Here is a 25,872-nt window from a genome sequence, read left to right as displayed (position 1 = left end):
GAGCGAATTACCGACCGCTACTGGCAAGGAGGCCTCGGCTTCTTCCGGGCCGCTTTATCCGGGCGCTTCCTTTCAGGCGGCGCCACAAAGCCTCTCGCGACAAAGCGCGTTAAGTCAGAGATCCTGCTCAGTGATCCTTTGGCTTTACATAATCAGTTGAGATCGGGTTACCTCCACTCCGATAACACCGACTTTTGAGTTTTATCTTTTACTCGGCATTTTTTTTAGCCTTGCATTGCAATGAGACACGGCTGTTTCTTGGGGACGTAGGGGGGGGGGGGGGTGAGGTGCGAAGCGTTCGCCTGCCTCCCTGAGCCCCGGGGTGGTGGCGCCGGCGGCCATAACTTTTTAAAGACCCCCTAACGAAGCCTGGGGGGGCGGAAATGGCCTCTCGCGAGAGAACGTTTCGCACCTCCGCCCACCCCGCGGCCGATGCAGCTGCTGGCGCCGGGGGCCATAACTTTTTAAAGAACCCCTAACGAGGCCTGGGGGAGCCGAAATGGCCTCTCACGTGTGATGTCCGAGCGGCGTTGCTATTCTGGTTATTCTAGTTACCTTTTGACGTCCTACTTTAGCATTCCAGTCCCCTATGATGATGAGGACATCATTTTTCGGCTTAAGTTCTAGGTGTTGTAGGTCTTCATAGAACCGGTCCACTTCAGCCTCTTCTGCATCAGTGGTTGAGGCATAGACTTGGATTACTGTGATGCTGAATGGTTTGCCTTGGATTCGGACTGAGATCATTCTGTCATTATTGAGTTTGTATCCCAGTACTGACTTTTGCTCTCTCTCATTGACTATAAAGGCCACACCATTTTTTCTATGAGATTCCTGGCCACAGTAGTAGATATAATGGTCTTCTGAGTTAAATTCGCCCATTCCTGTCCACTTTAGTTCACTGATTCCTAAAATATCGATGTTCAGTCTTGCCATCTCATTTTTGACCACATCAAGCTTACCTTCATTCTTAGATCTTATATTCCAGGTTCCTATGCAGTATTGTTCTTTGCAGCATCGGACTTTCCTTTCACCATCAGACACATCCACAACTGAGCGTCCTTTCGGCTTTGGCCCAGCTGCTTCACTCTTTCTGGGGTTACTTGTACTTGCCCTCTGCTCTTCCCCAGTAGCATATTGGACACCTTCCAACCTGAGGGGCTCATCTTCCGGCGTCATATCTTTTAGCCTTTTGATACTGTCCATGGGGTTTTCTTGGCAAAAATACTGGAGTGGGTTGCCATTTCCTTCTCCAGTGGACCACACTTGGTCTGAGTTCTCTGCTGTGGCCTGTCCGTCTTGGGTGGCCCTCCACGGCATAGCCCACAGCCTCATCGAACCACGCAAGCCCCCTCGCCACAACAAGGCAGTGATCCATGAGGATTGCTAACCTCCAGTTAAGCTTTCCCTAGAGGAAGTGGACCTTCAGAAGGTGGACCCTGCAGCATCACATCTCCAGTGACTGCCCTCTCCAGGCTTCCCCCTCCCCAATCACCAGGAATTTCCCAGGCTGGAGTTGGCAACCATAGGCTCATAGCTCTTTTAATATATTTTTTAAAAAATGGGCTAAGCTTTTTTGTGTTCTCTTTCTTCTGCAGAGCGATGATTCTGATATATGGGATGATACAGCCCTCATAAAGGCATATGATAAAGCAGTTGCATCTTTCAAGGTAAAGCACATCCTGATGGTGTTAGTGCAGAATGTAACCTGCAGGGATTTAAATTTGCATGGAAGCTGCTCTCTAGAATTTGTTTCCAGAAGCAAGAGTTTTCAAGGAAAGAAGGAAGACTATCATCACTTGAACAACAGGCAGAACAAAAACACACAGTTCATAGATGCAGCACCTCCTAGGCCATTTCCACACCAGTTATTTGTCCCAGGGTTGATACTGTTGGGAAGTGTTTTTCCCCTGCTTCTTCATAGCATCGGTGCCTCCATTAATCTCCTAGGTTTTCCCTGGTGTTTCTTCAGTGTTTCCCAGATCTACTTTAGCTGCAGAGTTTTGGGAAAGATTACAGTAAAGCCTGGATGGTTGCCACATGCTTGGGAATATTCAGGTTTTCCTGGTCACAGTTTCATGGCAGCAGTTTTCCCTCCCCTCCTTCTTGCAGCAGCCATCCCCCACCCCACCACCGAGGGTTATTTTGTTTTAATCAGCAGCTGACTACTGTTATATAAGTAAAACAATCTGTGTATCTGGTTCTTTGACTTCATAGCTTTAACTCTCTTTTTTCTTACAAAGTAAGTTTCTCTTCTCTTGTTGTGGAGATATAAGTAGAAAAGCACATCTCTTCAACAAAAGGGGCTATGGGGGCTGGGAATTTTAAAAAGTTGGGAACTCAAAGAACCTGGTATATAGGTTGTTATTACATCAATAAAATGATACTCAACTGAGGTTTTGCTGGCAGAAGAGGGAGGAAGAGTGACGTAATTTGATGACTTTTCATCGTTAACTTCAGACCCTTAGTCTACATGGTTCTTTATCCGTGTTTCTGCTGCAACCCTCAGAACTGCAGGGGAATGAGAATGTGGGAAGGACTGCAGGATATAGCCCATCCTGTTCAATCTGACAGCCTCTGATACGACACAGAGATTGGTCATGACTGGAGAATCCTCTTTTAGTGCATTATCACTGAGTAATATACAATGCAGACAAGATTGCCAGCATTTTTCTTGTGATTAAATTATATTGCTTGCAATGAATTCAGTCTTCTATTGCCAACTTAGTTTTCTAACAAAATATTCTATAATTAACAACATTCAAATATAGCAGTCTTGTTGCCATTTCATCCTGATTCTGGGTGATGTTTTCCCTTGTGTGCATTCTTAAATGGATGGAAGCAGCCAAAAGACATGCAGTTTTGTCAGTTAGCAATCATCAAGATGCATTTCTCAGTCTGTCATGTAGCTGGTGAGGAGGGCTCCTTGCTATTTGCAGCCTTGAACAAGACATTAGAGCAGCTGTTTTGAAAGTAGAGTTGCTGTAGTCTGTTTCAAGAATGGAAGCAGTGCAGCTAAAGTATGAACCTCAAAGACCTGGGCTAATCTGGGCCCATACCTCCCAAGTACTGCTTAGATTAGAATATGAACCAGTCCTCCCATTGTATGCTCCTGGTTATGGTTGGGCTTCTCAGCTGAATAGGTTGCTGTGACATGGGGTTCAAGGAACAAACTATTTATTAAAAGGGCTTTTTGTTTTATACTTTCTCTAACAGAATGCTTTGAAGAATGGTGACTGTTCAGAGCCTTTGGATAAAACTGAGCAAAACGCTGGAACAAAAAGAAAAAATAACAAAAAGAACAAGAGTAGGAAGAAAAGTAATGCTGCGTCACAGAAACAGGTCATTGTGGGGGGCACTTGTGACAACATACACAAAGGCAATATCTTTTTAAAGCTTCTAGAATTTTTATTTTTTTATCTTGAAAAATTTGTTTTTCCAAGTTGAAGTTGTTCCCAAGTACAAGACGTGGGAATAGCAACCCGAATCTTCAGTTGCCTTCTCTCTCCAGTATGTTGTACCTGAAATTTTACAGGAAAGAGAAAACCTGATGTTTGAGAAGCCCTGTGATACATTGCTGTTTTGATTATATGTTCGTTTCAGTAGCACTGTTCCATTTTTCAGTTTTTGAAAAGGGAATGATACTTTTGTAACCAGAATGATGTATTTGTAGAAGTTGCTGGAGAAAGTATCACATTTGATTCATTGTTTTCAGGTGGTGCACTTGAAAACTAAGGGGACCAATATTAAAGTTTTTAACTGTTTTGAAAATTTTAAAAGGACAGGTCACTTAGTAGCATGACATTAAACAGAGAGCTGTCTAAAACTAACATAGCTTGGACTACGAAGGAAGCAAGTTACTTATATTAACTGTTCAATGAAGGTATAAAAGTATACATTGCAAACAGCCTGCTTGAAGCAAAGATCTTTTTGCACAAAAGAAATTTTGCTAATATAGGAGGTTGGTGGAGAAACTATTTTTGGAACATTACATGTGTAACTTTTTTTCTTTCAATACAGTGGAGAGTTAATGATGCATGCAGTGCAGTTTGGTCTGAAGATGGTAATGTGTACCAAGCAATTATTAACTCAATTAACTGGAAGAAAGGGACATGTGTAGTGGTTTATACTGGATATGGAAATAGGGAAGAGCATCGGCTGTCTGATCTGCTGCCACCAATAGATGCTGAGGGAACAAATGAGGAAAGAAGTGCTGGGGAGGTGAGTGCCAAAATAAACTTCCCATTTTACTGAAATGGGAGAAACTTCTTTTTTATATATATACATTTTAATGAGCAGTAAGCTTAGTTTACATATCATAGTCAGAGAAATACAAAGACCATGAAAAGTAGAAGTTGACTTGAGACTATACACTGAAACAACCTTAACATTATTAGTAGAAGGAACAGAAATTTAAATATTGAATGCAGTGAGAATCACTTAAAACGAGGTACCTAGATATAAACACATTTCGTTCTCCAGGGGATGATGGAAGGTATACCAGCTTCACAGGAAAAAACAATCAAAGAGAGAACCAAAGTCTATAATCTTTTTTCCAGGCTAGGATGACTCTGATTTCTAAATAATCGAAGACAGGATTCCAGGTGTCTTCATAGCTACTTTGTTGTGCACTATGTTGCCAACTACAGGAAAAGGGGTTATGTACAATTTTCTCCAAAACACAGACCTCACAAAGTTTCTCATGCCATCTATCTAAGGACGGTCCAACTGGATTTGACCAGGAGGCAGCGATCATCAAACAGCCAACTGCTAATAATTTGGAAAGAAGTTTCCTTGTCTCTTTGGGGATTTGGATATCATTCCAGATATCAAATATAAACAACTTCAGAGAGAAAGGGAGCTTAGTAATTTGGAAGACTGCCTTTGAGACAGCCAACCAAAAATGGTGGATATTACAGCATTTCCACCACAAGTGAACTGGAGAACCTTTTTGCCCACAGAGCTTCCCACAATTAGGACTGGAGCCCTGATTTATTTTATGTAATCTATTGAGATAGAGATACGGTATCGTAATCGAATGAATAGTAGATTTATTTGAAGGTGAACTCCAAATAGCTTCCCAATCTTTCTCCCACATGTCAACATATGTTGGTAGTTTAGAGTATAGGACCTCAATAAGAATTTGGTATATTTTAGACAAGAGACCTTTCATAACCTTCAACAATCCAGTTAGAGGGGTCTCAAATGTAGTTAGCGGTCTAAGGAAGCCCATTTTGGTAGCGTAGGAAAGTATTATTCTCATTTGAAAATATTGGAACCATGGTGCTTGGCCCTTGTAACTTTAATTCTACTTCGTGTTTGGATTCTCCCTTGTTCTCCAGTTCCTGATATGGTCAAGGCCCGATTTGGACCATAACCGAAACTTATTTATGTCCAAAACTGGGAAGCCACCCCAAGTTTAAAACACAGGCCATTGGAGAAGGGCTCTGGTTCTAGTTTCTATTTTAATCTGTCCCAAACTGATAGAGTGTTTTCAAAGATAGTGCTTAAAGCTATTTTAACAGCTCTTGCAGGATTTTATAGTATTTATTTATTTAGATTTTTACCCCGCCCTCCCAGCAAGGCCGGCTCAGAGTGCACCCATGTGGCAGTTGTGGTTGTCCAACCAGAGTTTGCTCTCTGTTCCCTTGTGCGGGCGTCTTAAATCAGCCTTGGCCTGTACACAGGCTTTTTTGGTGGCAGCACTTACATTGTGGCATGGCCTCCCTGGTGGGGGGGGGCTGATGGGGGGAGGGGTGAATTTACATACCCAAATAATTGAGGCAGGCCTTTAAATGAGGATTGGATTGTTGCTGGGGGCAATAGTAGTTGGCTGCCAATTATCTGTTCTGTTTTAAATTATTGCTTTTATGTATTGTGTATTATTAAAATATGCTTTGAGTCCATGATAGGAAAAGGGCAGATTAAAAATGACTTTAAATTAATAGAAGAAGTGGACAGTATGTAGTTGAAATACGAGTATAATTGCACCCGCCTAACAATGTTTGAGTCCATTGGCACCTTTAAGACCAACAAAGTTTTATTCAAGGTACCCACCTATATAGGAGCTTAATTTGATCTTGTGCCTTCTGTTTGTTTTTAAAAGTTATACCATTGCCTTATTCTACCCTTAAGGCAGCTTGCAACTACCAGCAGACCCTACCAAATGAAATTTAGACAGTTAAAAAGAATTACAGATATCACATTAAAAGTTCCACTTCCTTCAGATAAAATGATGAATATCATTCATCCGAGAAGTTTCTACCCAAAAGGAGCCCTTTATTAGAGCTCCAGAAAGCTTCCACTGAGGGTGCCCTCCAAGCCTCTGGAAGTCCATTCTATAGGACCAGTGGCACAACAGAAGAGGCATGAGACCTTGCCAAAGAGGCATGCACCTGGCAAAGGGAGTTTTTTGTGAGGGTCATAAGAACATAAGAGACACCAATGTTGGATCAGGCCAAAGGCCCATCCAGTCCAACACTCTGTGTCACACAGTGGCCAGAAATACCAGGAGCCATCAGGAGGTCCACCAGTGGGGTCAGTGTGTCTAATGATCTATACAGCTACACGAGTTCACATAGGGAAAGGCAGTCCATACCGTGCTGTTTGCAGTACTTTGGTAGTTGCTTTTAAAAGCTGTATTCTCTAACGTCACAAAACCCGAATGCAGGAAGGCCAGAGTGTATTTATTATTTGCACCTTGTAAGTGACATTTGAAAATGTCTGTGCCAGATTTCTAATTACAATTATATTTTCTAGAATGCAAATGAGACTCAGTATTCAACCGATGAAAGTGACCTGTCCTTCCAGTCGCCTGGAAATAAACACAATCATACAAAATCAGCACAATGGAATTCGCACTTCCCTCTACTACCACCACCGCCACCACCGGGATTGGGAAGGGTAAGGGAAAGTCATCTGGTTACGACATACCAGCCTTCAGCTGTTTTAGTGGAGTGGTGCCTTTCTTTAAAAGGCTTAATCGTAATTGGTTTTGTACTACCAGACTAAGGGCTACAGCTTTATGAGTAATGATTTCTACTGAGGGGAAGAGATGAGAGCCTTGTTCCATTCTGAATGTCTGTGTTGAAATTAATGTATTTTGGAAAGCTACACACAGAACCTGATGCCTTTTGAACATAAATATTTATTTAGGTTCTAGAATGTTGTGAAATTTTTCAATTCTTTGACATAATTTTCTGGTTGGGGTACATTGTGTCAGTTTGCTTGCTTAGCTTTATAGTCATGGATATAATGAAGACCTTCTTTTGTTGCATGTTAAACAACTTGAATGTAGACTGGGTCAAAGTTCAGTGGACCTCCATCTTTCTTATCAGGCTGGCCTCCACCATTTTCATCAGGACCACCGGTGAGTGATAGCTAAAAAGGGTAACAATAAAAATGCTCTTAAGTCCTTGTTCTGTCAAACAGTAGATATAAGGGATTGGATACACTGAAGGATTTTTTAAATTTTTACTTTAATTTTTTTAAGGGATACAGAAAGAAAAAAGGGAATAGGGAAGAATGCATAGGAAATATAATTACCAAAACCATAATGTCAGGGCAATTTTACAGATATTGAGGACATTCCTTTATCAGAATATATATGTATATATAAAAAGTATATGATATAATAGCATAGTAAACATATAACACAATATATATGGTGTAATGGCATAAGAATATTGCTTAAAATATATATCACATATTAACTTAAATTAGTATAACGACCTACTGATGTATTCTACCATTTTCTCATACTATATTATCATTTTTATCTTATCGATCTTATCTGTTATATGGTATGACATAACCTCATAGAAATTTTATAAACTTTTAACACAACAGTTTGTTATAATAAACACATACAAATAATATATTTTATATTTCATATTCAAACTGTATTATCATATAATATTAGACCATTCAGATGTATAACTAGACAGATTGGTTATAGTAGTCACAGAAAACTCGCCATTTTTCTAATTCCTCTTTCAGTCTTTGGCTAATGTAGTTTGTCAGTTTTGCCATAACTGTGTATTCTTGCTTCTTGTCTACCCAGTTCTCAAGAGTTGGGCAACCCTCAATTTTCCTCTTGGCAGCAAATACTACTCTTGCTGCTGTTAGCATGTTGTCTGAACAGTTCATGCACTGTTGACACACAGAAGGATTCCCACAGATGGAAGGGGGATGGTTATTGCTGATTTCCCCCATCCACTGCAGACTTCTGAGTGTCCCTGTGGACTCTTCCTGCAGGCTAGCGTTTGAGGGGAGGCGTTTGGGGCTGCAGCAGATAGAGGGAGATGGATTTTCCCTCATGGGATCCAAGTCAACGTGTCAAACCTATTTCTAGTCTACTTCACATTGCAGGAAGGCATTTGCATACCTGAATGCTCTTGCATATAAAAAAATCACTATCACAGAAAGCTAGTGATATAGAGGTAAAGGTTGTAGTCTAGCTTACCTTGGACATTCTAGTTTCTACATACGGGCAGAGAATTGGATGCATACAGTCAGCTAGCTGCAGTCTAGAATAGGGATACTCAAACACCTACTGGTTTGACTCCCATCCTGTTCATCTTTGTTGATCAGGGAGTTGACTGATTGACAGGCTGTTCAGCTGTTTGTACCTTGTTTGTATCTGTTTGCAGGAGCAGGTTACTTGGAACCATCAGGACCCACCTACCCATTGATGAGGGATCAGCTGGGAGTCAGCTTCTGATCTCCTGCTGGGGAAATCAACTGTGTTGATTGCAGGGATCAGCTGGAAGTCAGGTTCTTGTTCTGTCTCAGCTGGGATAGCTTGCTATATCTCAGCAAGTCTGGGGGCGGCATTTTCCTTCTCCCCACTCAATTTGGGCTGCAGAGGACAGGAGCAGGATTTTCCTATTCTCTGGAACCTATTTTGTCAGTTGTGGGTTCAAGGTAAAAAACAATCATTGCTTTAATCTCTACATAAAGCTTTGTGAGCTGCAGAGAACAGAGGTGATCTGCTCCTATTCTTTGTAGCCCAAGATGAAAACTTACCCACTACCACCTGAAACCACTTCTGCTGCACAGAACAGGAAGGATCTGCTCCTTTTCTTGGCAACCCAAGCTTACACTTTGAGGTGGAAGGGAAAAGAAGCCAGTCACTCCTGTTCTCCCCACCCCAAGCATCTGCTTGTGTTCCAGCTGCGATAGAGAAGCTTAGGTGCTGGGGTAGAGGACAAATGGACAAACTAAGTTAATATCACCTGAGAGTCAGCTTATGATTTCCACCTCCAAATTTCTTTCAATATCCCTGCGAGGTCCCTCCACCTCCAAACTTCTCACTAGATTCAGCAAAAAGTTTAGGAGGCAGTTTCTGCTTGGAAGCCATTTGAGTTGTTCATCACCCCAGTTGGTTTGGTGTTACTGGTGCATACTCTCAAGCTAGTTGTATGGATTACTTTTAGTTTTGGGGTCCTGATGAAGTGAGCAAGGTGCTTCAGAGTGTGTGGTCCACCATATTTGATCTTGACTCTTGCCCCCATGGCTGATAGTATCATGCCAGGCTGAGTTGGTTGATTGGGTCCAGGTAATAAATGAGAAAATGTAGTTCCAACCATTTTGGAAGATGTGGTTGTGTGAGACCCTTCCTGAAGAAGGTTTCCTTGGACACAAATAACCTAAACAATTACTACCCAGTGGTTAATATTCCATTCCTGGGCAAGGTGCTCAAGTGGGTGGTGCTACACAGCTTTAGGTGGTCTTGGAGGAGACCGGTTATCTAGGCCCATTTCAGTCCCGATTCAGGCCTGCATTTTGGATGGAAATGGCCTTGGTGTTGAATATGTGTACTACGGTATGTGCAGCTTCCCTAGTCTGGCGTAGCCAAGGCACAGACTTATTTCTTTTACTTAATTTTTGGCAAGAACTGGATGTTCATACTGCTGATTATATTGGCTTATTTTAGGCTCTTCTGCTTTGTAAATTTGTTGTGATCGTACTTTTGTGAACTCGTGTCTCTGCATGCATTAGTCGAATTGATGTCTTGGCCTTTCTTTTTCTTCACCTTCCTTCCCATGTTCTCTTGTTTAAGATTTAAGGCAAAGTGAATATGGTAACATGATGCGAACACACTCCCAGTAAATATTATCCCTTAATTCACTTAACTTGGCATTAGAAGCCTCTTAAACGATTGCATGTAATGAAACCTGATGAAAGATTCTAGAGCTGCACAGTATACTACAACCACTATAGGACTTGGGCATTTATTATTTATTTATTTAATTAATTTCATTTATACCCTTCCCTCCCTGCGGATTTAGGTCTGAAATGTTTTGTTTGAAAATATGGGTGCTAGTTTTAGATGACAAATAATATCATGCTAGCTTGTGGATTATAAATCTGAAAAATGTACACATTGTAGAGTTTTTCTGCTTTTAAAAACTTTCTAAAGAGAAACCAGCCAGTTCAGTATAAACTCTCTTGCTTTCTAGTTGATTCCACCACCTCCACCTATGAGCCCAGACTCTTCAGAAGATGACGAAGCATTAGGAAGTATGTTAATAGCCTGGTATATGAGTGGTTATCATACTGGCTACTATCTGGTAAGAGAGAAGTCTTTTTTTTCTTCCTGGAATGCAGCTTAGCTATTTGACTCCTTACGTTAACCCAATGTGAATGGAATAGCCTTTTGTGTGGCTATCTTAATCTAATAAAAAAAGCAAATTGTAAATCAAGCCATTATGGGTGAATGCATCTGTTACCCATCACCTTAGGGACCCAGACAACCAATGGAATTTGACTTTAAAACAAACCCCTAAATTCAAACAGAGCCACATTTAGTCCAGACCCATCCCATCACATGTGTCTGCATTATTTTCTGTGAGAAAAACAATAATCTTTCATGGGTGGAGGTATCCTCGGAAGGGCACTGCACGTGGGGAATTCAGTGTGGTGTTGACATTTGTCTTGGTTTCTGCTGTGCTACAAAAAAGGAGTCATGGAAGTGGAAATGCTGTTAAAATGGTTCTGCCGTTTTCTTATTTAAGATTAAAGCAAAAAAAAAAAACCTAAATCAAATTTACATTGCCTTGGCTAATCAAAACTTAACACTGATCCACTGGGATAGTGTTGAATGAATCTATGACCTTTTTAAAAAAAACATGCAAGTTTTTTTTATTACAGACCTACTGTATGAGTATAAAACCTGGAAGGAACTCAGACCACATGCTGCTCTCTTCCAGCATTTTTGGTTGTAGGAGTAATGAATGATGTTTCACTATTGAGATGTAATATTGTGAACAACTTAGCTGACCAGCAGTCTGTTTCATGAAGTTGTGGCCTCCTGATTGTCACTGAGATTGTTGCTAAGTATTCAGACAAGTCCCACATGGGGGTGGGGGGCTGATGGAAAAGACATCTACACTTGCAGTGCAATCCTAGGCAGAGTTACACCTTTCTAAGACCATTGACTTCAAGGGACTTAGAAGGGTGTAACTCCTCTTAGGAATGTACTGTTGTTGGTTGCCTGTTTCAGGGATGTTTTCTCTTCCCATCTGACACTTCTAGTGTATGTGACCAGAAAAACCTTTATAGCCTGCTCAGTGCTTCTGTTGCCCGCTCTCACCTCTGCACACAACCCCAAAAGTGCTGTGTGCAAAACCAACATAATCCTGGGGATATATCTTATTGGTCTGGACTTTTTTGGAGGGAACATTTGCATTAGCAAAAATTTCATATTATAAACCACTTTAAAATTGGATCTTAGTCTTCAGGTTTGCTCTCTGGGAAACGTAAGGGGATATGCAGTCCCTTAGGTATGCTGGACCTGACCATAAAGGGCTTTAAAGGTCAAAAACAGCACCTTGAAGCGAATCCGGTATGCTATCGGCAGCCAGTGCAAAACTTTTAGCGCAGGCTGGATGTGCTCCTGCATAGAGAGACCCATCAGCAGCCTGACCGCAGCATTTTGCACTAGCTGCAGCTTCCAGATTTGGGACAAGGGCAGCCCCATGTAGAGAGCATTACAGTAGTCTAATCTTGAGGTGACCATCGCATGGATCACTGTTGCCAAGTTGTTGCGTTTGAGGAAGGGAACCAACTGCCTAATTAGCCAAAGTTGATAAAAGGCTGACTTGGCCATGGCTGCTACTTGGGCCTCCACTGTTAAAGAGGCATCCAAGAGCACTCCCAAACTCCTAACCTTTGGTGCTGGCACCAGCTGTGCCCCATCGAAGGTCGGGAGTGGGATCCCTATCTTCGGGCCATCCCGGCTCAGGCACAGGACCTCCGTCTTTGTCAGATTCAATTTCAGTCGACTCAGTCTAAGCCAACCAGACATGGCTTGTAACGTCTGGTCCAGATCTTCCGGTGTAGAGTAAGACTGGCCGTCCAACAACTGATAGAGTTGGATGTCATCCGCATATTGGTGACATCCCAGCCCGTGCCTCCGGTCAATCTGGGCAAGGGGACACATATAAATGTTAAACAGCATCGGGGAGAGTACTGCCTCTTGAGGCACTCCATAAGTCAGTGGGTACCTTCGGGATGGCTGTTCCCATAGTTGCCACCCTTTGTCCCCGACCCCGAAGAAAGGATGCAAACCATTGCAAGGCAAAGCTCCTGAATTCCAGAGTCGGCAAGGCAGTGGATCAGTAGCTGATGGTTGACCGTGTCGAATGCTGTCGACAGGTGCAACGGCACTGCTGATCCGCCTCGATCCAGGTACCTCTGGAGGTCATCTGTGGCAGTTCTACCAAAAAGCAGAGGATTCAGGAGAGCTGGGCAGGAGGTCATGTATAAACCTTCTTAAAAATATGCAGCCACATGGAATCCAGTGTTCATTTACAACAGGGAGTCCCAGATGATTAATCTTGTAACTAAAGAACTACTCATCTCTTTAAGAAAGTATTGTTTTAGCGGCATACCATAGTGTTGGTTTTATCCTGAATGTGGGCTGCCTCTGTGGTTGTCTGTGCCTCCTGTGGCATCCATTTTGTGGTTGTGCCCACCATCTTGCCTCGCAATTCCAAAGGTGCTCACAGACTCAAAAAGGTTGAGGATCCCTGGCATAGATAATCAGATTTTATTTTCACTTCTGTTCCCTATTGATAATATATTGGTCTGTAATACTCATTGGTCTTCAGTTACAAACAAGTCTGTATCCTGTATTGCACAGGGTTTAAAACAGAGCCGAATGGAAGCTACATCAGGGAGAGATGCCCATTCTAAGTAGCTGTTGTAAGTATTAATTTTGTTTTAGTTGAGAGCAGGTTGTACAAACTGTATCTTGGAGACACAACCCAAATACTGGGCTGTTAACATTGTTTTTCTTGTGGATGCAAGTGTAGGGGTGGGAAGAACCATCACACATTCTTTCTTGGAAGTCCATGGAAAGGATGCTGTGAAAACAGTGATAGGTTGACTTATTGCTGCTTTGTGGGTTTAGCCTGTAGATGTGTGTTTTTTTAAACAAAACTAAGTCAGCCATTCTCTCTGAAATGAGCAGTTGCAAAGTGACTGAACTTTCATCCATGAAATCATTTCCATGGATTCACTAGCAATTCCTTCAAGGATAATGAAATGACATAACTAAAAAAGTTCAGGACACTGGAAGTAACGTACAAGGAAGTGCCTATTATTGCTAAATATACCTCTTTTTGAGAGTGCATGTGAAATACAACTGGGTGGCTGATATAATGTCCATCTATTTCCAATACAAATGGGTCGTCTTGGACGGAAGATTAACTTAATATCACCAGCATATGTACTTATAAATTGATCTAACATACCTGTATGTTCTCCTTTTAAAAACTAGGTGTAAAAACTCTCTCCCATGGAGAGGGATGTCCCACATGTACATTCTTCGACAAAGATGAAGTGTTCACTGAGATGAAGATCACTGACTGTATAATCCTCAGAGGCATCACTTACCCATTTTGTACAAATGTTACTTTGCTAGCAAGATTTCTGGTTTAACCCTGCTTTTATCATCTATTGTCCCGCTCTTGAGTACCTGTTCTGGACTAATTCATCTTCCTGGGCATCTGGTTATCTAGTCTTGCACAGATTTAAGACAGTCCTCCATGGTGACAGAATCTCTGCTAAGCTTGGCAGTGATAATAGCCATAAGAGAAACTAGTTGTATGGAATGTAAACACTGACTGTTGGTTTGAAGATTCCATAGAAAGCATAATCTTTTTTTCTTCACTGTTTTTAAGATCTTGGTTGGAATTGATTCATGCATACAGTAAAATACTTTTGACAGGCTTACATCTTTGCTTATGTACTTAACTTTCTAGAAGTGTTACCAGTCAGTGATTTTTATAGATGCTTGTGGTTGGTTACCCAATGGTCCAGACAGCGGAGCTAGAACAACTCTGTTCAAGTGAATAGGGATCTATCGCTTATCAGTGATGTCACTGAACTTGTTTAAAATACTCATCAATAAACTTGTTTTTTTCAAATTTTACTTTAATTTTATTAGCCTGTAGAGCCGTTTTTTCTTTTACAGTTTACATCTAGCTGAGATAATGGACTTGAATACAGGAAAGATATAATGGAAATCACCATAGGTGTCTTGCTTTAGTATGATTCTGAATGCTTAAAAGCCAGTACAAATAAGGTCAGTTTTCCTCAGTGGTGTGATTGTGGAATTATCGGCACCCTCACGGTGATTGCCTTGGTCCATTATGATAGAGTGCTTCCATGTAGCATGTAGGATCTAAGATGCCACATTAACACTGAAGTAGAATGCACATAGCCATCAGTGTAACTTAGCATTCATCTTAAAAGTGAAACTTTTATCCTCAAGGTAACTTAGTAAAAGTGAGATTTCTTGTGTGACAATCGTTCTTTCACTACTGAGGAACCTACCCCAGATTTTGTGACAGAACATTGTTTGCACTAATTTAGGGTTGGATCCAGAGTAAATGGGCAATTTCCACTTATTCATCCTTTGTTCTACAAGCACACAGACACCCACGTTGTTCCTTAGGGTCCCCTATCCCCCAAAAGTAGCATTTTGAGGAATTCACTTCCTCCAAGAATATTTGATCTAGAGTTGACCCATAATCTTTCAGAGAACTGCACACTTCTACATATCTTTTAATCTTTAAAGCATCTGCGATTCCACTAAATTATTCCAGTATTTGCCACAAGTAACATACAGAATGAATTATTCAAACTGTTCTATACAACATTTTCATTGACTCCCAGGGGATTTAATCTGCTTAATTTTTGTGTGTCTAATACTGATTCATTTTCAAACCTATCAAGCATTTACTTTTTGTTACCAAATCTATAAGCCAGTGTTTACATGGAACCATTTTCTTCTTTCGGTTCTTCTTATAATAGGTGGAAATAGAAAATATCCATTTCCATATTAGACATAAACTTGATGCCTGGGGTTGTTGTCCTTTCATAGCATCAAACATTTTCAGGTCATACACATCAAACAGCCATCCTAGTATGCTAATGGTCTTGAGGCTGGGTAGCCTGGAGATGCACTGAACAAAAGACATCATTGTTGCTGCTTGGCATTTGAACTGGTGTGTGAAAATGCAAGTGAAGAAGGTTCTTCCAGGGGCTTCAGTAATGCTGGGATTTCTCATAAGGAGCCAGAGCTTAAGCTTTTGGAGAGCTACTTTTGCTAGAAAATCAATACAATATGTGAATTGCATTTTAATCATTTTGAATAATTATTAGGACATCAGTCAATATGTAGAAGGAATTTAGCCAAGTTGTGAAAGTAGTATGAGTCGCTGTGATGTTTTTACAAGTATCCCTATCATCTTTCATTTGTTTCTTCTTACACAATGAGATGGTCAAATAAAGGTTTGCCACATGAGAAATCGTCTTATTCACTTGGACTGCATCTCTTTTACTGCATGATCAGTGATTTTTATGGATCATGAATCTGCAGCCCCTAAATTAGAAAGTTCTGTGAATTTGCAAAAATGTCTGTTCAAATACGGGATGCAGCATGCAACTCCTGCCAGAGAGAAGCACAGGAATACAGAGAAAAGGGACTGGCTTCCCCGAAAACCTACTAGAGACACATTTCAGGGTACCAGCTCATTAGAGAAATGGGAACGTTCAGTAAAATGAAGAGAATACACGGGAGATAAAAGAAGAAAAGGAGGCTTCCACTGGTAAGATGTGGGGGGGGGGGTTCCAAGTACAGTGCTTTCAGCTGATAAATAGAATTTTTCAGTGTGTGATCACACAAAACTATATGTTCTATGAGGCAAGGGCAGCTAATTTTTATGCCTTGTATGGCGCGCCTTGCAACACTTATTATTAACTCAACATTGTGGGGAAATGGATTTTTCTTTTTCTGGAATATTCCTGTGATGAGAATTCTGTGAAAAATTTACTGGAGGCAGTGGAATTAATTTTAAGAAAATATTTAATTTGCGAAATCGTCTTATTCTGATTTCAGTAAATGACAACTTAGGAGATATTTGTTTACACATTATAAAATGTTGGAAACAGTGAAAATCAGTGGACCCAGAAGATGGTAATACTTTGTCCCAAAGTGAGAATACCAACAGTTTTGAGCAAATTAGACCTTCATCAAGAAATGTGAAAAATGACTGTCTTCACTTGCTCTAAAAAGAGCTTGCATTTACCACTTACAGGTCCTGGAGCCTTTTTAAAAGAAACACCCAATGATCCTTATATTCCAACAGACCCAGGCATTTATTTGTTAAATTTTGTCCTCCCAAAAGCTTCCATTTTATCCTTGGAAGTATCTGGATGTTAGACGAACTGGCTCAAGGTCACCCATTGAACTCTATGGCAGAAAAAGTATTTGGGGGGAAAACCTGCTTATTCTTCACCCAACACTCTAACCCCTACATGATGCTCACTTTCATTCTAATAATTTCCCTATTGTCATTTATTCCAATATTATAGCTGAGTAACTGTTACCAAGAGAACAAAGTTTGAGTCCAGTGGCACCTTTAAGACCCAACAAAGTTTAATTCTCTGTGTAAGTGTTTGTGTGTGTGTGCACACAAAAGCTTATACCTAGAATTAAACTTTGTTGGTTTTAAAGGTGCCACTGGACTCACACTTTGTTCTGTTGCTTTAGACCCACGTGGCTACCCGACTGAATCTGTGACCAAGGGAGAATGGGTCCTTTCAGTTGTCATGACAGAGGATTGTCTGTGATGGGCATGAAAATAGGTTGTTCTTCTCTTCCCTTTGTACACAGAATGCAGCTGAAAACCTCCAGATTTGGTTAGCCTTGATTTAAGCTCCAATTTGCCATGTGTCCACTACAGATGTATGAGATAACTGGAGATTTATGTCCTACCAACAAACCAAGATTCTATACAGTTTAACCCTCTTGGAATCCCAATTGTGTGGAAGAAACTGACTAGGGTTTGTCCAGGCTCCCGCATCACAGTGAAATGGAGCTTGATCCAAAGGCCTCCCAAACCTGGAAGCTTCTGATAATGCTCCATGCACGTGGGACTGGGAAGAGCAAAAGGAGTGCCCCCCAACAAGCTCTCTTCACGCCTCTCATCGATAGCCTATTTGTTGAGACCTCAGTACAGCCAATGAATTGCCAACATTGTTACATATGCAATGCTCTAATTTCATTTCCGAAGTTTCTTTGTTCAATTTCTTCTGTCACGTATAAAAACTATTCTCTTTACAAGCAGAGTGAATATTTGGATGTTTTTGTAATACATACTGTCCAGCATTTACACATTTCGTCTTTTCTACTCTTGTACAATTGGTGAAAATGGCAAAATAAATTCCCAAGTCAAATTTAAGCTTTTTGACTGGGGGTGTTGTTCTTTCATAACTTCAAACATTTTCAGGTCATCCGCATCAAACAGCCACCCTATCATGTTAATGGTCTTGAGGCTGGGCAGCCTGGAGACACACTGAACAAAAGACCTCACTGTTGCTGCTTCACATTTGATTGAATGTGTGTGAAGGCGACTGAAGTCTGCCTCATGTAACTTTGGCATATTGGATAATGTTTGGAAGAAGGTTCTCCAAGCAGACTCCGTAGTGCTGTGATTGACCATGAGGTGCAGGAATTCAAGCTTCTGGAAACCTCCATCAACTGCTACATTTGCTAGAAAACCAACATAACATATACATTTAACTGAATAGTTGAAAATAATTCTACATCCCTTTGTAGAATACTCAAATTTAGACAGATGTAGATTGCAGTTGAACTTCTTCAAAAATTCAGGATAACTCATCTAAGGTCATTTTCATGTGAACATTCAGTCAATACTCATTAATGCTAATTTTTGCTGTATCTCACTGAAGGCTGCTTCAGGTGTTAACAAAGTCTTTGTATCCGTTGGTGAATAACACAAAGACATTCAGCAGGAGTTCTGTGCCTCCCAGACTCATACAAGTGCTTTTCTCTGTGACCATGGTGCATAAGTAGAAGCAGATCTAACATTCTGCAGCCCCCACAACCCTGCTATTTTCTCTGTTTCATAGTGCCCCATGGTTTTGGTTCTGTTACCAAAATCATGCTATGTACACACACGCATGTAAGTTTCTTAATAGAAGCAATAGTGGCTCCATGGTGCAGTCTGAGGAAGAAAAAATGGCACAGAGCAGATGGTTAAAACCACTTCTACCCGTGCACAATGGTCACAAAGAGAAAACAGCATGCATGGGTCTCGGACGTACAAAATTCCCATTCAGTATCTGATACAAAGTTCTTGTGCATAACCCCAACACACAGGAAGACTTTGTAACATACATCATGGCCCTGTATGTTCATGATCAGCAAGTGCTGCTGCACTGAGGGCTGGTGTGGTATAGTGCTGAGAGCATTAGACTACGACCTGGGATAACCAGGTTCAAATCCCTAACTCAACCATTGAGGCCTCCCCAGTGACCTTGGCCCCATCATAATGTCTCATCCTAAACTACCCTCACATGCTTGTTGTTGTGAGGATTAAGTGGATGAGGGGGGAATGATGTGAAAAGTCACATTGAATGAAATACCGCTTTGAGTCCCTGATCTGGGGGAAAAGCAGGATATTAATAAATAAGTACCATATTGTAGTATCATACAAACTGGGTTCACCTGCCAGCTGCTGTAAATTAACTTTTGCAGTGACTAGGGATGGGCACGAACCAGCTCATGATCTAAAGTTGGTGATGAATTTTGGCCAGTTCATGGTTTACAAACTGAAGTTCGTGACACATCAACCCGCACAAACTTTTCATGAACTTTCAAGCAGTTTGTGAATGGATACATTTCCAGACTGTCTTCACTCAAACAAAATGTTTTCCAAATTTCAAAGCAATAGGGGAGGCAGAATTCTCCACCCTTGGAATCACCAATAGTTTCCTTGTGTGTTTGATGTGTGTAGCTTGCACACCTGTGCCTGACATTTTCCCCAAAAGCACTTTCCTAGGGGCATCTTTGGGGGGGGGCATAACTCAGACCCCCTAGGTCCAATCTGCACATAACTTGGAAGGCGTTTAGAGGAGCATCAGGGGAAAGTCCCTTACGAGTTTGATTACTCTAGCCTGCACAGGGTTCGTTCTATGCACCACCTGTCATTTCCCCAGAAAACACTTTCCTGGGGGCACCCTCTTTGGGGGGGGTAACTTGGACCCTGTAAATTCAATCCTCACCAAACTTGGAGAACAGGTAGAGCAGAGTCAGCTGGAGGTGCTCTGCAAGTTTGGTGTCTCTAGTATCCCAGCGGGCATTCTACTGCATCAGGAACCAAACTGGTTTGTTTGGCAGTTAACAGTTCATGACAATTCATGGTTTGCAAAGTGGGCATGCCATAAACCACAAACCAAACCACATTTTCCTGGTTCGTGCCCTTCCCTGGCAGTGACTTCCAGCAAGTGTTGAGCTTTTTGTGTGCAGGGGATTGGATCAGCTGAACAAGTAAAGATTCCTTAATACTTTTATGGGATAGCATCCTTTAATCATTATGTATTTAACTTCCTCCTAACTGCAAAAGATTATTAGCAGAAGATGACAGAAACCAAAAGATTAATTATGGAGATCTCATAAACTCAGGGGAGAATTGACCAGGCAAGATATTTTTCTCAGGATTTAAAGAAGCCTCACCTATTTCCAAAAGGCCTTCATCACTTAAAGCCTGGTTAAACTCCAGCTTTTGAAGATTTGGAATATGACAGCATTGCTGGACAATCACTTTGGCCTCATGAGTTATTCCTTGTCCAATTGGCAGAACAAGTTCCTCCAGTGCCACAAGGCAACTTAACACTGAGGCTACAAAGCAAAGAAAGTTAACTGTTGATAGATAATATACAATTCAGATCCATCCAGATTCCTAAAAACGTATTTTGGAAGGATATAAAATCCCATTTTGAGAAGCTAAACATTACAAGACAAGTGCTATAAGTACAACAACACACACAGGCTGTGGCCTCCAGCTAGCCTATGGAAAACAGTATTACAAAAGTTGCCCTTTAAATGTAGATCCTCCTTTTTGTAACTCAGGAATCAGAAAAGAGACAAGAAAAGGTAGCTGGCAGCACCCCATTCCTAATTTAGACTGTAGACAATGTCAGGTAGGGTTGCCAATCTCCTGGTGGGGCCTGGAAATCTCCCAGAATTGCAGTTGATCTCCAGAGATCAGTTCCCCTGAAGAAAATGGCAGCATTGGACAGTGGGCTCTGTGACATCACATCCTTACTGACCTCCCTCCTCTCCCCAGGATCCACAAAAGTCTGTCTCATATGGAAAACACCAGTGTTACAAATCCACATTACACAAATGTTGCCTGTTGCCAAACTGCTTTCATTTTGGTTCATGTTTACCCTTCCCATCTTGGTAGCAGGACCAGCGGCTCCCCATTTCTCAAAAGAGGCTCAGAAACAAGTCCATTTCCAAGATAAGTGGTGGAGACCTGGCAGTAGTATGAACTCAGGTAAACAGACTGTCTTTGGAAGAAGCCAAATGTTGCCAAGTCTCTAGCCATCAGATTTTTAATCGTGCCACCCTCAGTGTGGGTGGGGCTGCAGACCAAGGTTCTTGGCCACTTCACTGGCTCTTTGGGACCTCCCCTGGGGAATTGTTCCAGGATGCCAGCCTCCAGGTGGAACCTGGAGATTGCCTAGAATTATAGCTCACATCCGGACTACATAGACCAGTTCCCCTACAGAAAATGGCTGCTTTGGAGGGTGGGCTCTGTGGCATTGCACTCTGCTGAGTTCCCTGTTCTCCCCAACCTCCATCCCCATTCCAGGAGTTTACCAACCTGGGTCTGGCAACCTTACCCCCCACCCCCCACCAGTGGCAAGGGGGAACCTGGCAACCCTATCAACCCCAAAATCACATTAATGGTGTTTTGCCATCGTTCCATGCTGCCCAGGATCCTTCATTACCAGGCTCCACTACACCAGTGTGGCCTTCCCTCTTTGCATCCCTCTGCTCCCAGGTAAGTGAGAATGAGCAGCCCAGGTGAGCCATCCTGTGTGTTGACCTTTCCTCCCTCCTAGCTGGTTCCTGTGCAGCTACCCTGGCCTTCAGCCAATCTGCTTCCTCCTTCCTTCCTTCCTTCTGGCCTCCTCTCTGTTTGCTCTGCTGACAGTGGGTTTGCCAGGCCTCTCAAGGGAAGCCTTCTGCCAACATCTTTGTTGGCAGGGAATTTTTAAAAATATATATATATATCAGCGTCACACACAACATGGTATCACTTCTTGGGGAAGCCAGGAAGTGACATCACATAGCTTCTAGGAATTATCAGAAGTGCTATGATTTTACCATACAGCAGCATAACATCATTTCCAGTTTTTTCTGGAAATGACATCATGGTGCACACATTGCTAGCATCCCCCCTTCCCTGTGTCCCCATGCCCCAAGCTCCCACCAGCTGACAGGCATGACATGGCAATCCTAGTTGACAAGTCACAGGCCTGGACTGCACCTCCCCCACTGGCAACACCACATCACTTCTGGCCTGTCTGTGTTTAGATCTGGCCAGGCTTGTCAGAGTGACTTGCCATGATGTGGGCCTCATCACATTAAAAAACCTCATCAGGCCAGTATGGAGGCAGCACAAGGCCTCTCAGTGATTAACCAATATTCCTTTACCCACAGAAGATCCTATTGCACTAGCATTTCTCAAAGACATTTTTTTCCTGACTTAGATTTTCTTTCATAATGATCTAATTTAGAATAATTTAATAGTCTGCCAAAACTGCGCATTTCCTAACAGACCTCAGCTGCCCACACCCTTATCTGCCTAGATATCTCTTCTGTTTTACTTCACTGGCATTTTACCCAGGACCTTGAACCCAGGACCCATTTCTCCCTTCAACCAGTCACATTTCAGTTTCCTCCATGCTCACTTCCAAAAATAATATTTTGTTTTTGGACTCTGAAGCCTTTCCTATAACTGTCTGGGGGCAAGATATTTTCCTCAAATTGAAGTTATGTGATGTGCACTCCTGACTGACTTCACATGACGCAACTGTCTGGCTACAGAAGATTCTCATGGGCATATATTAAGTATTCTCTTCCCCTTCTGTATCTCTGCTTGGTTTACAGCTTTGGGTCACTGCTTGGAGTCTAGCAATGTGTATTTTGCCAGGTATTTTGGTTGGCATGTACCACATGTCCCTGCTCCTCTTCACTTTTTGATTACTTTGGATTACCTGTAGTTCAGACATCTGGAGTCCTACCTCAGGGTGCCAAAGTAATACAATTTCTAGTGAGTTGGGTCTGGGCTCCCCAAATCCAGCTTGCTTTCCTCACACAGCCACTACAAGGAACATCATTTTAAAATACTGCACACATGCCCCTCCAAAATGGGGGAAATTACTTCCCCGGGGCTGTATTGGTTTGGGGGGAAACAGCACAGGGGAAAGGTGGCAGCCCCTCCCCCATGCCACAGTCTTGAGTCAAATCAAGCACCCATGCAATTTTAAAATGACATTCCCTGTAGTTCTTGTGTAGTATTCTGTAGTGTGGCCCTGTGCTCAGATCTCATTCAGATTCACCAGTCTGCACCAGCAAGGTGGGATACAAATTGAAAATAATAAATAATAAATAATATCTTCAAGGGATAGGTAGGTCTAGTCCTGTTTGCTTTCTGCATCACACCCTGTCTCTTTGGCCTATTACCTCCCCGTCTGACAGTTCAAATACATGATATGCCCAATACATGTCAGGTCATAGGTGCTCAACCAACTCACACTCAGACATACATCATGGGAACTCACCCTAAATAGTGCTCATTCTCTCAGCACTGTGAGGGAGCACTGCAAGGAGGAAGAAGAAACTTCTTGTTTCACTTCTGCCCAACGTGAAAATCTCCCCTATCACTGTTTCCACTGGTGAAAGCAAGGCAGGAAGAAAACTGGGAGCTCCTTCTCTTGCCTCCCAGTGCTTCCTCACAGCATTGAGCAAATGAGCACTGTTTAAGATGAGTTCCCCCAAAATATTTCTGACTGAGTTTGGTCGGGCACATTATGTATTTGAAACCTGTGGAGTAACTTGGACAGATTTTAGATGCTTCAAGTGAGAGAAGCTTTAGGGATGCCAGGCTATACCTGGCAGCCAGTGGGAACTTGGAGGGCAGAGACAAAGGGGTGCCATGATCATGTGTGCCCTGACATCACTTCCATGGAAAACTAGAAATTACATCACTCTAGGAATCTCTGGAAACTCTATGGTAAACCCATAGAGTTTCTGGTGATTCCTAGAGCTACATGATGCCACTTCCATTGATTTCCAGAAATGATGACATACTTCATGTGATGCCATCATAGCAGGATGCCTGGCAGCTCTTGTTGGGCATAATGCTGAAAATTGGGCATTATTTTGACTGCTTAAGTTTGGTAATTTCCCAGCCTAGGTAACTGGTCCTTTTTCCCCTCAATATAATTTATTTCTGTTTTTACTCTACAAGCTTTCTTCCAGGCTTTCAGAGGAATGTATTCACTTTGTTAAAGGTCCCCTTACATTCATTGTGTGGATTACTGAGTACACTGGGGATGTTCCTTAAGCCGCAAGTTGAACCTAAACTCTTAGAGATGGTGGCGAAAGAGGTTTCTTCCTTGTGCATAGATTATCTTCAGTGTAGAGCTGGGCTCAAACCTTCAGATTTATTCATGTCTAGAATACATGTGACCACATTGGTAACAAACTGGATTTGAATTCATGGCGCAAGAGACACAAATTACATTATTCATGTTTATATCTTAACAGGCAGTTCTGTTCTACAATAATTGAGTATCAATATTTTTAAGAATTTACCACATATTGTGGGTCACCGAGCTGCAGAAGAAATTTCTAAAGAAAGAAAAGGTAAACTATACCTAATGCTGTACAAGCTTCCTCATCAGTGAAACTTAGCCGTGCAAGATCCAGCACCTTCAGAGCAGTAAAATTTGGCAAGGCAGCAGCTACAGGCAGAGATAAAAGTAAGCAGCCATTACATGAGACAGTCACAACAAATGGTTTAAAAATGCTGAAAGCTTCGAAATGCTCAAGCCACTCCGACCTCCATAAGGAAGAAAGGAAGCTAATACATGTTTTAAATTAAATAAATAAACAAAGCTTTATTATAATTTATGGGGGGGTTGATGACTCAGCTTTTTAATTGTATTTATTTATTAAGAATCTACACCAAACTCCAGATGGTTTTATAAGGAAGCTTGTGAAACTTGATGATCACTCAGGTTTCTGTGATTTCTGTTCTGCCAAAAATGAAACTGGAATATATGTGCTATGTAGTTCTTTGGGCCGATGCAACCCCAGTCATTTCAGATGTTATTTATTTATTTATGTATTTATTTATTTTATTAAATTTATATCCCACCCTCCCCAAATGGGCTCAGGGCGGCTAACAAGAGGCATATGCCACTACTAAAAACAGAATAAAACAGTCAATTCCAAACAAAGTGCCAGTGCTCTAAATAATAAGCTCTTATCAATCCAAGATGGGGTTCCACAAACCAGCATAACCCATCAGCATAAGTTCCGGATGGTACTGTCGTCCTTTCATAGCCAGTTCTTCAGGTCGTCTGGTCGTCTTTCCAGGGCCAGCTCACATCCTGATAGAATCCACCGTCAAAGATGGCAGCTCGGTGGTGGTACAGTAGCAGTGGTGGCTCCTATGGGCTTAAGGGGTCTTTTGGGGTCGGAGCGCTGCTCCAGGAGCCCAGGAGTTGGTAAAACGGCGGCGGCAGCAAGCCCCACCCCCAGCTCCCCACGCTGCGGCCCGTTGCCGTCTTCCTGGGGCCCACGCCAGAGCACTGCGGCCCCAGGGAGGCCTGAGGAGGCCCGTCGCTGCCTTCCCGGGGCCTGCGCCGGAGCGCTGCGGCTCCAGGGAGCCCCGAGGAGGCCCGTCGCCACTTTTTCGGGGCCCGCGCTGGAGCGCTGCGGCCCCAGGGAGGCCCATTGCTGCCTTCCTAAGGCCTGCGCCGGAGCGCTGCGGCCCCAGGGAGGCCCGAGGAGGCCCGTCGTTGTGTTACCAGGGCCCGCGCCGGAGCGATGCAACCCCAGGGAGGCCCAAGGAGGCCCTTCGCCGCCTTCCCGGTCCCCGCACTGGAGCGCTGCGGCCCCAAGGAGGCCCATTGCACCTTCCCGGGGGCCGCGTCAGAGCGCTGTGGCCCCGGGGAGGCCAGAGGAGGCCCATCATTGCCTCCCCAGAGAGGCCGGAGGAGGCCTGTTGTCACCTCCCCAGGCCAGCGCCGGGGCGCCGCGGCCCAGGGAAGGCTAGAAGAGGGCCCCCCCGCTGCCTCCCCGGGCCAGCGCTGTAAGAGAGGGTAAGTAAGGGCTCCACAGGGGGGTGGCGGAGGCTTGATTGGGGGAGTGGGGGTGGGAGAGCCTCCCCCTCCCCCGTCTCTTTGCCCTCGTTCTTTCTCTCCTTTCCTTCCCCTTCCTTTTCTTTCTCTCCTTTTCTTTCTCTCTTTCCC

General features: G+C 42.7%; 2 protein-coding genes across 2 annotated transcripts in view; one reads left to right on the top strand and one right to left on the bottom strand.

The window, feature by feature from the left end:
* The first annotated feature begins 499 nt into the window (after nucleotides 1–499).
* LOC107112778 (survival of motor neuron protein-like) lies at nucleotides 500–15,179 on the top strand. Its single transcript, XM_015413963.1, has 9 exons — nucleotides 500–511; nucleotides 1,596–1,667; nucleotides 3,214–3,339; nucleotides 4,018–4,218; nucleotides 6,757–6,900; nucleotides 7,295–7,366; nucleotides 10,461–10,571; nucleotides 13,145–13,206; nucleotides 13,784–15,179. The coding sequence occupies exons 1-8, from the start codon at nucleotides 500–502 to the stop codon at nucleotides 13,199–13,201; spliced, it is 795 nt and encodes a 264-aa protein (XP_015269449.1). The 3' UTR covers nucleotides 13,202–13,206; nucleotides 13,784–15,179.
* Nucleotides 15,180–17,024: 1,845 nt separating this feature from the next.
* NAIP (NLR family, apoptosis inhibitory protein) overlaps nucleotides 17,025–25,872 on the bottom strand; it is a 34,074-nt gene continuing 25,226 nt past the window's right edge. Inside the window, exons 12-14 of the mRNA XM_015413962.1 lie at nucleotides 24,271–24,357; nucleotides 20,051–20,215; nucleotides 17,025–18,064 (exon numbers count right to left, since the gene is read on the bottom strand). Coding sequence (XP_015269448.1) covers nucleotides 17,700–18,064; nucleotides 20,051–20,215; nucleotides 24,271–24,357 — 617 coding nt within the window. The 3' untranslated portion in view covers nucleotides 17,025–17,699. The remainder of the gene's footprint in view (nucleotides 18,065–20,050; nucleotides 20,216–24,270; nucleotides 24,358–25,872) is intronic.

This window comes from Gekko japonicus, unplaced genomic scaffold, assembly GCF_001447785.1.
Source record: "Gekko japonicus isolate JY-2015 unplaced genomic scaffold, Gekko_japonicus_V1.1 scaffold1923, whole genome shotgun sequence".
In the NCBI taxonomy this organism is placed as follows: Eukaryota; Metazoa; Chordata; class Lepidosauria; order Squamata; family Gekkonidae; genus Gekko; species Gekko japonicus.
Note: the sequence above shows the minus strand (reverse complement) of the source record. Positions and strands in the feature narration are given on the sequence as shown.

Bases quoted from the DNA above. Each gene is read 5' to 3' on its own strand.
- LOC107112778 (XM_015413963.1), top strand. The intron at 1,668-3,213 runs GTAAAGCACATC...TTTCTCTAACAG, and splicing joins AAGCAGTTGCATCTTTCAAG to AATGCTTTGAAGAATGGTGA. The intron at 10,572-13,144 runs GTAAGAGAGAAG...TGTATTGCACAG, and splicing joins ATCATACTGGCTACTATCTG to GGTTTAAAACAGAGCCGAAT.